Source organism: Elgaria multicarinata, chromosome 3, assembly GCF_023053635.1.
Source record: "Elgaria multicarinata webbii isolate HBS135686 ecotype San Diego chromosome 3, rElgMul1.1.pri, whole genome shotgun sequence".
In the NCBI taxonomy this organism is placed as follows: Eukaryota; Metazoa; Chordata; class Lepidosauria; order Squamata; family Anguidae; genus Elgaria; species Elgaria multicarinata.
Genome location: NC_086173.1, coordinates 76,929,944 through 76,944,106, shown reverse-complemented (window position 1 = coordinate 76,944,106; position 14,163 = coordinate 76,929,944). Strand labels below are relative to the sequence as shown.

General features: G+C 40.4%; 1 protein-coding gene across 3 annotated transcripts in view; it reads right to left on the bottom strand.

The window, feature by feature from the left end:
- PPP2R2B (protein phosphatase 2 regulatory subunit Bbeta) overlaps nucleotides 1-14,163 on the bottom strand; it is a 263,756-nt gene that overhangs the window by 68,679 nt on the left and 180,914 nt on the right. For all 3 annotated transcript variants that reach the window (XM_063120655.1, XM_063120656.1, XM_063120657.1), the window contains 2 exons: nucleotides 4,481-4,578; nucleotides 1,549-1,714 (listed from right to left, as the gene is read on the bottom strand). In XM_063120655.1, the coding sequence (XP_062976725.1) occupies nucleotides 1,549-1,714; nucleotides 4,481-4,578 (264 nt within the window). The remainder of the gene's footprint in view (nucleotides 1-1,548; nucleotides 1,715-4,480; nucleotides 4,579-14,163) is intronic.

Sequence of the window (14,163 nt, the reverse complement as noted above, 5' to 3'; positions counted from 1 at the left end):
AACCCACTCAAGCCGAATCTAGTACGCCCTTCACATTGTTACACAAGTTGTCCTTTTGTTTTCCTAGGACTATTTTCCAAACTTCTTTGGGGGAAAGGAGATTAGTTAGCAGCCTGCAACAGATTTGCCTTGCTGTGCCTTTAACATAACCCCAATGGCAGCTGATAAGGAGGAGCTGAGCTCTTGGCCTGGGTCTGTCTGTGTGTTTTTAGAACTTTGTTGAAAAAGAGAATGGAAAAGTTCCTTAAAAGCAGCCACTGCTAATAATCATTCAACCACCCATCCTCTGTTCTCTTTCCCATTCACTGAAAGGATTCTCCAAGTCCCTTGGAATTCTGTTGAGATGAGGGCTTACTCTCTGCCAGGGATAGGTATTTGTATTTCCCGCAATCCTACCCCTTAATTTAAATTACATTGAATTTGATAGTATGACGCTAAAAAAAATTAGAAGGGTCTAAGCATGCTCTGTTCCTTCCCCCACATGTAAAACTACTCCCACCTCACAAACGCAGCTCCTAAAAACAAAATCCTCAAGACTTGTTGCTCTGCAGGTAGAAGCCAAAAGTTTATTTCTCAGGTTTGTTTCTTTCAGAAATCACGTTTGAGTCCCTTCATGCCTGTATAATTGAAATATACCCATTAAAATGTACCTCTGTGTGTGTGGTGGTGGTGGTTTTTTGCATAGAATAATAATGCCGAGGTATAGCCTGGAATTTTGTTCTCACAAGTTTTAATGTTTGCTCATGTGAAGTAATTGGGGGTGTTAAATAAAAGTTGCTGCTTCAAGCTGAATGCCTCTAAGCATGTGCAGACACACTTTCCTCCAAGAAGGACAACATTTCATTATTTTTAAGGACCCAAGGGCCAATTGTCACTCAGTATGTCAACAGCTGTTTAAAAGAAATCAGTGTAAGGAGGGAGTCCCCTTATTCTGTAGAAAGGAAATTATAAAGATGCTTTTATTTCTATCATCTACTAGGGATGATGAAATTCTGAGCTGTCCAGTCAAATTTTGCTGGTTGGAAACCCTAGAAATAATTCCTGAAGGAGAAAGGGGACTTCTGAGCATAAGCAGGGTGCATTTTGCTGAGCACTAAGTGCAGCCCTAGTCTTCCATATTATATGGAAATCTCATGTCACTTTGTCCTCCTTCTGTAAGGTATCCTAAAATATATCATGCATCTACACACTGCATCTCATCCCCTTCTCTACTTCACATCATTGAATGTTACTTACGGGATGAAGAAAGGCACAATTAGATGACATTAGGACCCAGAATACATGTTACAGAGGAAAGAGCTACTTAGCATTTCCTTGTGAGATCTGATATCAATGCACTGTTGACTTATTTCATAAAAATACTTTATTTCAGCTACTGCTGTTGTCTTGTGTTCTTACAAACTATCACTTGCTCTATTGTACAACAGATAGAGCAATACTTACCTGCCCTTGTAGTGGGATTACAAATGTGAATTATTGCAAGCCAGAAAAGAATTGCAGGCTATTTGGCTGGAAAGCAAAGAATTACCTGTCATGATCACAACGTACCATTGGTAGAGAGAAGAAAGTAGGCTGCATTTTGCTGTGGGAGCCATCGTATTTTATTGATCTTCTCCTCTATCTCTAAGCTCTTCAGGTAATCGAACTCAGGTTCATGGCTCTGGAATGTGCTGTAAACATTATATTCTCCCCTGCGATGGGGCTGATTTTTGCTCTGCGGGAGTGGGAAAGAAACAATAAAGGGATTCGTAAAAGAGGCAGAGCTAGCAAATTTTCAATTGATTCTTTTGTTCTCTGAGGATTGTTAAAAGACAGGGAAATGTCTGATTATGGTGACACATTACAGTTTAGATATCAAAGCAGGCACAAGAGATCTTCCCTGCACAATGCATTCTCCTCGTGTGTCAGTTTCTCTGCAGGCTGGTGATAGGAAGCAGGAAGAGCACCTTTGTTTTGTTTTGTTTCAAGAATGAATGAAGGCCTCCCTATCATTTATCTCCGAGACAAATTGGCAAGATGCGATAATGGCACAAATCAAGGCACAAATCCTACTTGGCTTACGTATAGCATCAGCTCCATGCAGACCAATACAAAGTGATCAGGTTTTGACTACAACTCTACAAAAGTTTAGCAAATTATTATTATTATTATTATTATTATTATTCATCTCTTTTCTTGTTCGTGGCAGTTTTTCTAGATGGACATGACGGACTTTGCCAAGTCATGCTGTCTTTTACTGATTCCGGAATTTCCTGACTATTGAGCATGTTTTATGACTCCTTTCTGGATGTTAGTGTGGATGTATTTTGGTATGCCCAGTTTCCGAAGGTTTTTTGTAAAAAAATAAAAATAAAATTGATGTGATGCTGGTGACTGATGTGATTAACAGAATAGTTGTAACTTTTTCCTGTTGCCATAGTTCTTTAACTTCCATGGCCAGTGGCGTATATTTTTCTCTTTTCCTTTTCTACAACACTTTTGTTATTAGGTATTGCTATACCAATGATGTATGTGCGCTTTTCTTTTTTGTCTATTATTATTATTATTATTATTATTATTATTATTATTATTATTACCACCATACCTAAATTCGAAGTGCAAAATGGCTCAGAGATGCCTTTATCCTCAAAAGGGCTGATGAACAGTATTGCAAAGCACTTCCAAATGGCAGACCCTCGCATTATTCTCGTTACTGACTGTTGTCCTCGATTGCTTTGGAAGGTTGACTCCAGGAACTTTCAGCCTACTCCTCTCCTGTGTTTTGCGACTTGGAGATTTCAATGGGGAAATGTGTCATGGTTGTAGTTTTAGTTTTTGACTGTTCTGGAATTACATGGTGCCTATAGCTACTGGCCACCAGCTATACAATTTCTGAAGAGTGCAACCATAAAGTTTTTGCCATACCGTTTCCTGAAATAAAGAAGTCTTACTATTCCTGTGTCAGTTTCCCAGAGTGGGTGTGCTGGAAGGATCGGGAGTAATGACAGATACATCCCGTGATGTGATTCTAATTAAAAAGCTCAGTCTCCCTCAGGGGATACAATCCAAGCACAATAAGGATCTTCAGGTCTTATTGGTTACAATGGGAAATATTTAAGCACATTCTTAACAATCATATATAAATCAGTGAGCCTTAAAAGTATATAATTCTACCTGGATCATGCCCATAGTACTATAATGGATAATGTAGATAGATATTGGAAAGCCCAAGGAGTTTGAGATCATCTAGACTTCTGATTCAGTAACTGTATCCATTTATAATATATTTTATGGTATAACATTAGCCCTGAAATAATCAATTCTTACTTGGTTTACTGGTGACTCCTGGGGTGTGATGGTAAGGATTCTCCAAAACAATCACACATGTAACTATTCTTAGTTTTGTAATATATCACCTAGAATTCACATAATTGTTTCAGGGATGTTTAGTTGATCATAACAACTGTTAAACAAAGCAGCAAGCATTGTGATCTATGGCCAACTTTTCCATAACTAACTCTGATTTATATACAGCCTACAACCAATACGTCCACTACTAAGGGTCAGTTCAAACTCAGCCTGGCCATGTAGATTGGACTTTCAGGCTCATATGTCCTCTTCCACTGTGTTCAGTGAGAACCAGAGTACATGACTTCCCCAACTGGCTTTGCTCACAATCCATCAACATATTGTTTGCAGTGGATACATTATATGGTGGGGCCTGCACACATATGCCCCACCCCATATTAAAGATGTACACATAGTGGGGGAAGACACATGAGCATACTACCTACAAGCCCAAGCTGTGTATGAGTCTGTGTGTGATTCAGCAAATACAACATAATTTCTTTCACTCCCATACACAGATGTGCCAAAAAACAAGGGAAATGTACCTTTTCAGTGATAAATTATATAAATAAAATAATAATCGGCACTGCTGTGCTCCCACTGTGGTGTTTAGTTAGATATAAAAGCTTTGCATACTTTTTTCTGATTATATATATATATATATATATATATATATATATATGGCATAAATCAAGAGCATCACCATTAGTGTTTAGGGCCCTGCATCAGCATATACCATAATGGAACAATGCATACCTATGCGAAGCAAAGCCAGTTGTGTATGTTGAGGGTGGGGAGTCCTGCTGATGATTAAACAAACCAGACTTTAAAGGCATGACTTCTCTGGGCAAATAAAGCAGTTGGGTCTCTCTGAATTTATGATGTTTCAGCACTATTCATTTTACATTAGATTCTCAGCCTGCAATGACTGTTAAAGGAAAGTAAAAGGATGCAGAAGGGGGGGTGGGGAACCAGCATTTGCAGGGTGCTTTTTGAGACAGAAACTGGCCTATTGATGTTAATGGCCTTTTTTGCAATTTTTAGTTTGCTAGAAGAGAAGCAGGGTGAAGAGTGACACACAAAGATTAGGCAGCAGCGGGAAGCTTCTTTTAAAAGGATAAAAATGGGCATTTTTGCATTCACCAGCACTTACCTCCTGCTCACGCTGAAATATTACAACGCGACCCCCCTTGTCCCCTGTCGCTAGTAATTCTCCTGTGTGGTTGAATTCTACTGTAGAGATAATGTCAGCTGAAAAGAAAAAGACAAAGGCAATTTAAGTTAACTGCAGACTGGCTTTGCGCAGGCATCTAAAGGCTTCGTTGCCTATATGGTTACAGGAACAACTACTGTCAGGGCTTTGCCTTCCCAGTGGAATTTCTAGGGAGCACTTAGATCCTCTATTGTACTTGAATATCGTTAAGGGAATTCAAAAACGTCATCATTAGTAAAGAATTGTCAGGATTTAAAACTCCACATGAACACCTTCAATAGTTGGACATTACGTTCCCTCTTTTGTCATCAGTTTGGAGTGTTAATGTCGGCTGAGGGCCTGATGGGAGGAGAACGTGTGGGGTCTTACAGCAGGGATGGGAAATGTATGGCCCTCCAGATGTTGCTCGACTGCAAACCCCATCAGCTCTAGGCAGAGTAGCCAATGGTGATGGGAGCGGCAGTCTAATAACACCTGGAGGGCCACACATTCCCCATCCCTGCTTTACAGACCGCACTGGACTAGTGCTAGCCAGTGGTGCAATATCCCACCTCATTGGAGCCTTGCTATAGGGGGAGGGAAGATACATTTCCTGCAAGTGGATTGTCTGTTCTTCACTTAAAAAATATGTATCTAGGGAAGTATGTATTTTGTAAAGGAGGAGTATACAGCCATTAAATGCTGTTACCATTTTTTTAAAAAGAGAGAAAAAGTGAAGTATCACTGACATAGCAGGGTGTTGCCGAAAATGAAGGAGAAGCCTTGCACTTTAGCACTTCAATCGCTTGTTCTAATGGCTATGTCAATGCTCCTGCAATCCCAGTAACGGAATTATAGAACACATTTAAATGTTGATAAAATGGTGCCAAGAAAGAGCAGGCCATCTCACAGCTACTAAACAACATGGCACCTGAGATTTGTGCAGCTACATTTCACACTGCAATTACAATCACAGCCAACATTTTCCTGTGTTTTGAAAGGTTACTGTTTGACAGAATGCAATGCGTTTGCAATGGAGGTACTTTCTAGGAGAAGGACACCTGGAAACCTTATAATAACTGAGTAAAAACTGCACCTTTCTTGTGCTAAAAATTATTATTATTATTATTATTATTATTATTATTATTATTATTATATTTATTTATTTATATCCCAGTTTTTCCCCAGTACTAGGACTCAAGGCATTTTACAAAATTAAAACATGTGCAATTTAAACATATAAATATAAATGTACAAAAGTTAAAATAGAATTAAACCTACAGTAAAATTAAAAACAAATTATTATTTTTTTAAAACCCAGTAACAGATAAAAAAGGGGGAGAGAATCTAATACATTAACACAGGCCCAGATGTAGGAAGACTTTATGTCTCCCGCAGCAAATATATATCCCTTCCTCAGACCTCAGACTTAACCGTGAAGCAAAATGGAAAGCTGTGCCATTTATCCCTGCCTTTCATTTAGATTCTCAGGAATCAGCAACAGGTAAAATACAGCCTTAGACAATATTAATGAATGCTCTCTGATATCACTGTATTCCACCACCTGGCTTCACTCCAATATCTTGTCTCAAAAATCATGCTGTTCAATATAATGGACATGCTGAAAACCAAAGGGGGTGTACACGGCCATTTAATATTTTAATTAAAATGTATTATTAATGGGAACGGTATAGACAGGTCCCCATTATCATTTTCTCTCTCTCATTCTAATAGGGAACAAAGAACCTTTTTGGTAATTCTGCAGGGACATCTCGGTGGATCTCCCATTTCCAGTGGAAAGGGCATCTGGTGTCAGCAGAGAGAGTGGAGCATGACTCTTCTTATTTTTGGTCTTGCTTTCACCAGTTTTTTGTTTCAAACAACGTAAGCACTGGTAGGGCCAAAAAGAGAGCAAGAATGTTGCACTCCAAGTTTTCCCTTCCATCCACCACCATAGTTACTGCAACCTTGGCTTCAGCCTGGAAGGGTAGGGATGAAAAGGTGGAATGAGCAGAAGCTCCTATGCTCTAGTACCAGGGGGCTGTCTATATGGCACTGGGTTACTGTCATGTTAAACAGAACCCTGAGCTTTCTCTGCTGTGGAGTGGCGGAGGCTAATCCCAATGCAGAGGGAGGGCACAGGGTTTCTGGTGGCCTTTTGGCTCACTGGGCCTGCCCCTTGCCCTGGCAGATGGCAACCAATTAGGGGTCACCATCTGCCTGGGGAATGCCTCTGCCGTGACACCATCTCGCTCTGGCAAAAAAGTCAGGTTAAATCCCTGACTTTTTTAAATCGCAGCTTCGCGGAAAAGTCCTGCGATAGCTACAATGTGGCTGCTACAGCATATAACTGACACAGCGCCACTGCGCACCTACTGCAGGGCTTTCAGAGCATATAGGCAGCCCTCTGCTCTAGAAAAAAAGGCAGAGCTGAGGAGATGCAAATGGTGGGAACAGAGCACACTGGAGTGGTAAAGTGATAAACTGTGGGGTTATGAAGCCAAACAGAGGAAGACTGTCCCAACAAAGATTTCCCACTTGAGGCTCCCCACAAAGTTGGAACCAGTCACGAACCTCATACCAGGTTTCTAGCATATCTTCCAAATATAGGCATGCAGCGCGAAACAAAACATGTTCAAGTCCATTGAGTTCAATGTGATTTACTTCCTAGTGCGGGGGTCTTCACTATTTTTCAAGTGAGAGCCACATTAACACAACAAGGCAGCCAGCAACAGAGGAGGTGGCTCTGTAGCTGGCTTAAGGCACAGGAGAAGGTGGGTGAAACAATGGGGCCCTGGCAGCAAAGGACTAGCAGCAGCAAAATCATGGGAGCACTGTAGTTGCTGAGACAGGAAGGCTGCAGCAGAGAGGCTGGCACTGCTTCTGTCAAATCGAACAGAGAGAGAGAGGGATGGAGAGTCAGAGGGGCCACACTTGGACATGTTTGCAAGTGGCCCGCGGACCTTGCAGTGAAGACCAGGGACCTAGTACTTAAAATTGCTGCTCAGATACTACACATATATGTATGTATGTATGTATGTATGTATGTATGTATGTTATTACATTTCTATATCACCCAATAGCTGAAGCTCTCTGGGCAGTTCACAAAAATTAAAACCAGCATTAGTATAAAAGCTTAAAACTACAGTATAAAAGTACGACCAAAGTAAAAGCTATCAGCAAGGCAGAGATTTAAAATACAGTAACAAACTTAACACAACAGAGCTAAGAGACTAGGGGGGGATCTACACTACTGCTTTAAAGCGCTTTATAACAGTTTTGACAACTGTTGAGGCCCAGGACACACTGCATATACAGGTTTCAAAACGTTTTCTAAGCGCTTTAAAGCGCTTTAAAAGCAGTAGTGTAGATTCCCCCCCCCCCAGAATGCTAAAATTCCTGGGGGAATAAAAAGCTCTTCACATAGCACTTAAAGGAATACAACGTAGGTGCCAAGAGAACCTCTCTAGGGAGCTCATTCCACGGCCAGGGTTCCACAGCCCTCTTCCTGGTTGCCATCCACCTCACTTCCTTTAGCAGGGGCTCCAAAAGATGGACCCCTGAAGATGATCTTAGGGTGCAGGCCGGTACATATGGGAGAGATGATCCTTCAGATAACCTGTCCCCAGACTGTTTAGGGTTTTGAATGTTAATACCAGCACATGGAATTGGGCCTGCAAATGTGCTGGCAACCCATGTAGCTGGAAAGGTTCTGGCATAATATGATCACATTGTCTAGTCCCTGTTCCACTATGTCTTTGCTTTTTCTTGTAATCCACAAGAATATGTTTTACAAACATTTCAACATTTAAAGTTCTAAGACTGCCACTCAATTTTATCCACATCCCAAATCTAATTTCCTAGTGCAGTGACTAGAAACATATTATTCTTAAAAAATATTTAATATCTCTAAAACAAAAATATAATGGAATATACAAATACATTTACTAAGACAGGCAGATCCTTGTGCAGAGAATGGTTAACTTACAAACGTTGCACTTTAAATAGGTAGAATAAAATATGTAGCAAAGTAAGCAGGTAACCTGCTGACGGGTGGATTTATCAGGGCTATTTTTAGAAACAAATGTCATAGGTTAATTCCATTGCAATTACCCTCACACTGTCTTCAGCAATTGCATCTGAATGCAGTTTGCAGTGAATGCAAAGCAAGACTAGGAAGGAAAAAAATGGCTTCCAACACAGCAGTAAGGGGTTTCCTTTTAAAAAAGGAATGCTTTTACACATTTTTACCTTTTACCATCCATTTCCATTGTGTTATAGACTAGGTTTAATGCTGCTATAGTTTATTTTCAGTCCCTGATTTACATAAGCTTTCTCAGTTTCTTCACAAGCTTACTGTATTGTTGTTACAAAGAATGTAGGAATACACACAATGGCTTGCATATTCAGGCCTAACATAAAAACATGAGTAGATGCTGAATGATTGCCCTGCAATGAAGGACATTTCCTGATTCTGAACCTTTTGGGAGGGTGGGAAAGAAGCAGAAGCCCTCCCCAACAAACATTTCAGACTATGGGCTTGTTCAGATGCAAGGCTAAACTATGGTTTACATCAGGGATGGGGAAGGTGTGGCCCTCCAAATATTGTTGGACTGCAACTCCCATCATCCCTGTCCATTGACCATGTTGATAGCAGTCCAACAACATCTGGAAGTTGACACGTTCTGCTCCACTGGTTTATGTGAAAAACTCAGCACAAGCCTTGGACCCAAGTGCTATGCCCTCACCTGTTTTCCCCTTGTGTGGTGTGGCCACAAGGAGACAGGAAGCAGGTGCTTCTGGTTTAAAATTAACCACAGCTCCCTATCTAAACTCAAAGAACTGTGGTTAGTTTAAAGTTTAAACCAAGTGTAGGCAACATAATGCCCATGTGCACCAGTGTGCCCACAAGTCCCTTTCTTGGCACCCACCTAGGTAGCCTACTCTTCCCACTTTTTTTTTTAATTAACAGATTTTCTTACTAGCAGCTGGAATTGCTTCAAAGAAAAGTGAGGGCCTCCAACCACTGGAGTGTGTGTGTGTGTGTGTGTGTGTGTGTGAGAGAGAGAGAGAGAGAGAGAGTTTGTGAATGGTGATCCAGAATGAGAGAAAAGGAGATATAAGGAAATGAGTTGGCTGGCAGAGGGTGTGGGGAGAAATAGGTTTCTATTGGTTCTGAAACTGTGGGTTCAAAAGAATTGTTTAGTATGTTGAATCTCAGACCCCATCTTTACCTTGTACTCAGTTTTTGGGGGCATGTTACTGGTCCCTTGTAACTAGCCACACCTCACATGGCAGCCATATCTGGTGTTGCCCACGACAGTTGATCAAATTGCCAAATGTGCTCGGGGGGTAGTGATTATCACTGCAAGGCTTCACCTAATACATCTGAATTATAGTCAATATTGTTGGAAAGGGTGTGGTTAGATTGGTTCATGCTTTCATCTTTGGTGGGAATGTTCAATGATGCAAGAGTTTTGGAACATGCTTGCTAATTACTGCCGTAATTTCTTCACATTAGACCACTGGTAACTCCTAAGGCTATGCTTTTGAACCTAATGATACTGGATTTCTGCATAAAAACCATCTTAAGCAATTGTATATAGCTATAAAGTCATGTATTGTAAACAACTATAATTGTATCCAGCTCCAAAGTCATGTATAGCATGTAATTGGAAGTCTCCAAAGCAACCAACTGAATTGGAAGTCTCTAAAGCAACGAACTGAATAGCATGTAATTGTATAGCATGTATAGCATGTAATTGGAAGTATAGCATGTAATTGGAAGTCTCCAAAGCAACCAACTGAATTGGAAGTCTCTAAAGCAACCAACTGAAGAGCAGTGTGTTCATATAATTTCAGAGACTATAGCTATGTATAAACATACCCAGCAAGTGCAGCAATCTTAGAATCCTAACCTTAAGAAAGATATTGGCTCAGTTCAGACAACACGGAGGTTGTCTGAATGGTGGTTTTAGAACTCCACAGTGGAGTTTTTGTGTTGTCTGAAGGGAAAACTCCACCCCATGCTGAATATCCACACTATGCAGAGGAGAATTTCTGCACAACCATTGTGTTGTGTGGAGGGCTCCATTGAGTTTTCCATTGCACTGAGTTAACTTTTCCCACTGGCTACAGAGTTCTCTGGAAAGGGCAGTGAAGAGAGCCACTGGGATTGTTTTTCTTCAGCAATGGCTGATGGGATAGCATCAGGAGGACTGGACGAGGAGAGGGGCATAGGCTGTGTCAATCAAATGCCAGGTTGAGTTCACTCCACGCAAGCCTCAACCCCTCCACGGGACGTGGCAACATGTCGTGTGAGGAGTACCCAGCAAAAAAACAATCAGGGGTTGATTGCTCTACCCACCAATGTCAAAAGTGTCATCTGAACGCAACCGTTGTGTGGTACCTCCTAAAAATTCAACCACTGGGTGGAGTCTTCCCACTGTGTAGAGAAACGTGTTGTCTGAACTGAGTCATTATGGCACTATGGTTTCCATTTATTTTCATGTTGAAGTCCAAACATTTGATCAAATTCCAACCAGGTAGAGTTGTCTGGTTTTTTCCTAACACACACACATAATAACACAAACTTGCTCACACTCCTTTTATATGACGTATAAATCTTATTTTTTATTCTTTTATTAGATATGAGCTCATACTTAGGCCATTTTACTGTAGATGTTCCATAAGCATATTGTTTATAGGCTAAGATTATAAACACTGAATTCTGTTGCTTCTTTAGTGAGCTTGATTTAATATTATGTATGCCCTTCTTTTTGTTGCCTTTACTTTGTTAACTTCATTTCAAAATAAAATTAAATTTCAAGACAAAAAAAAAAAGTGCCCATGGGCCCTTGGTTTAAACCATGGTTAAACCAAGCCAGAAGCACCACTAGTCAGCTTACTAGTTCTACATATTGACTACAAACAATTAATTTTGTATCTTGCACAGTAGATTAGAGTCTTAGTACCTGGCCATGATGGAGCAGCTGTTATTGTGCATGGATAGTTCTTAAAATCATATACAGTAATATCTGCCAATAGAGAAGCAGCTAAAATAAGCATACCACTTGGTACCACTTCATCTGGCCACATGAATTTGATTTGAGTTGTAATTTCTCACTTTGGTGATCATGTTTCAATCTGTTGGTTTTTTTCTTCAACATATTACTTCCTCCCCAGCTGGTTCATTGTGCTGCCTTGCTATCAGATGGCTATTTTCATAACACCAGTAAAAATTGTTATTTTCATTACACCAGTAAAAACGTTTACAGTGCCAATTTCTATCTACATAGGACTAGCATTTCTGGCATCTTGTCTTTGTAAGTCACAGGTTTATGCACATATAATGAAAAACAATTCAAAAGCACAAAACCTTTGGTAAAAAAGAAATTGTTTGCAATGTGTTGATTAAATGGCAACATAATCAAAACACATATTCTGAAAACACACTACTTTTTTGCACTTTAACTAGGAATGTAGTGCAAACATGCACTCTAAATCACCCCCTCCCAAAGCCGCTTGCTCTAAAAAACATAAAAGACACAACTGTCAGGATATTGTTAAAGAGTGTAACTAGATGTTATGAGAGACACTGTGCTCCTACCCTTAATATCTACTGCAGCCTCTCCCAACCTAGTGGCCTTCAGACGGGACTAAAATGCCAAACATATCCTCCCAACATGAACATTGTCCACGCTGGCTGGGAATCGCAGTCCAACACTTCTCGAGGACAGCAGGTTGGGGAAGTCTGGTTTATTGTAACGCACTGACTAGATTCAGACAATACGATAACCAATGGTGGTTTCGCCTACGGCCATACTACCTTGAACACGGCCAATCTCGTCTGATCTCGGAAGCAATGGTGGTTTAAATAATCAACGGTTAGTTATTTAACCCACTATGGGTTGTCGAGTTGTGTGAAGAGAGTTCTTAAACCAACAATTCGTTATTTGGCCAAAATAACCAACAGTGTGCAGAGTTGGCTATTTGAACCACCATTGGTTATCATGTTGTATGGAGGGCACCGTTGGTTATTTCCTCAGCCACAGAGTTGCAAGGCAAGAGTGGACAAAGAGGTGGCTGCTGCTCTCATCCAGCCAGCAGGGTAGTTTTTTGGCAGCAATGACTGATGGGATACTAGCAGGAGGACTGACTGAGGGGGCAGAGAGAGAGTGAGGAATGAGTGAGTTAACTCCGGGTGGACTAATAGTCAACTCAATGCTGATCCTCATCCACAATATGGTTGATTATTATCATGTTGTGTGGGGAGTACCCCCTGGATAAACAACTGTTGAGCTGATCATTACCCCACCGTTGAGACTATCATGTGGTCTGAACACAGCCATTGTGTGATATGGCGTCCTCAGATTGTGCAATGCCCCACTCCTGCCTCATATAATAAGTGATGAAGGCAAGGCTGAAGAACACAATGAATTCATTTTTCTCCAGCTCCTAATGCTGCTGTGTGTGATATTTTAAAGTTTTTAAACTGATTTAAAAGTTTAAAATTGTAAGTTGGCTTAGGGTACTTTTTGAGTTGAAAAGCAACTCAGAATTTTTTTTATAAATAAATAAATAAAATTTTACTTACTGAAATGAGACATGACACGAAGCAATTGCACACCAGTGTACTTCATAATAGGAACAAGCAAGCAAGTGAATTTCGTGACTGCTAAGACTCTCCTAATGCAACCTGAAGCTTGCCTTCCCTTGTTTCCTGTCTTCAATTGTGCTCTTTTTTGTTGTTTCATTTGAGTGGGGAAAATGCACTTTTTTTTCTTTCTTTCTTTTTTAGTAAAGTGCACCCAAATGCACATTTTCCCACCATAAAGCATGAAAATGCACATTTTTGAAAAAATGCTCATTTTAAAGTGCACATTTTTTTGAATCTGGATACAAGTTCAGGAATTTGCAAATATTTTCAGAGAACATGCTCTCCTACTTACATTCAGCATTGCTGATGCGACACATTTGCAAGATTTGTGAACATAAATGAAATTCTAATACATCCCTACTTAATGATATCTAGTTTTGCTCTCAGAAATACAGAGAAGCAGAGAGGTGATACACTTCTGCTCCACTAGGTGGGACATTAACAGATGATTGGCTCCCCACGTGGTTACCTGTAACTGTAGCAAGTTACACTTGGTTGATGATAGCCCATGTTAATCTCTAGCATGATTTCCATTTACATCTATTGTTTTGTGTTCTTAAGAATACATTTCAACTCACTCTTTTTATGATCCACTTTGCATAGATCCATCCACTCTCTATGCAAGAAGCCCACTCCCCACTTTCTTCCCCCCTGCAATGTTTGCTGGGCCATGAACATCCAGATGGCATCAGGCAGGTGAATAATGAGCTCCATGCTGCCTCTATTAATATTTGCACAATTTTCTCCATATTGCCCTGTCTCTTCAGCACTAAGCATATTTACCAAGACATGAATGCGTTCTGAAGTTTGTCTTAACTAATTTACAGCATTTGCTTGCTGTGAATAGATTTAGGAAGACAATTTCATTCTAGGCAGGACTATGACAACAGCTGAGACACCCATGAGGGTTGCAGTAGAATTTATACACACCTATCTGAACAAAAAAATGTGTGAATGCATAGGAAGAGGACCTGTTGAACTGAAA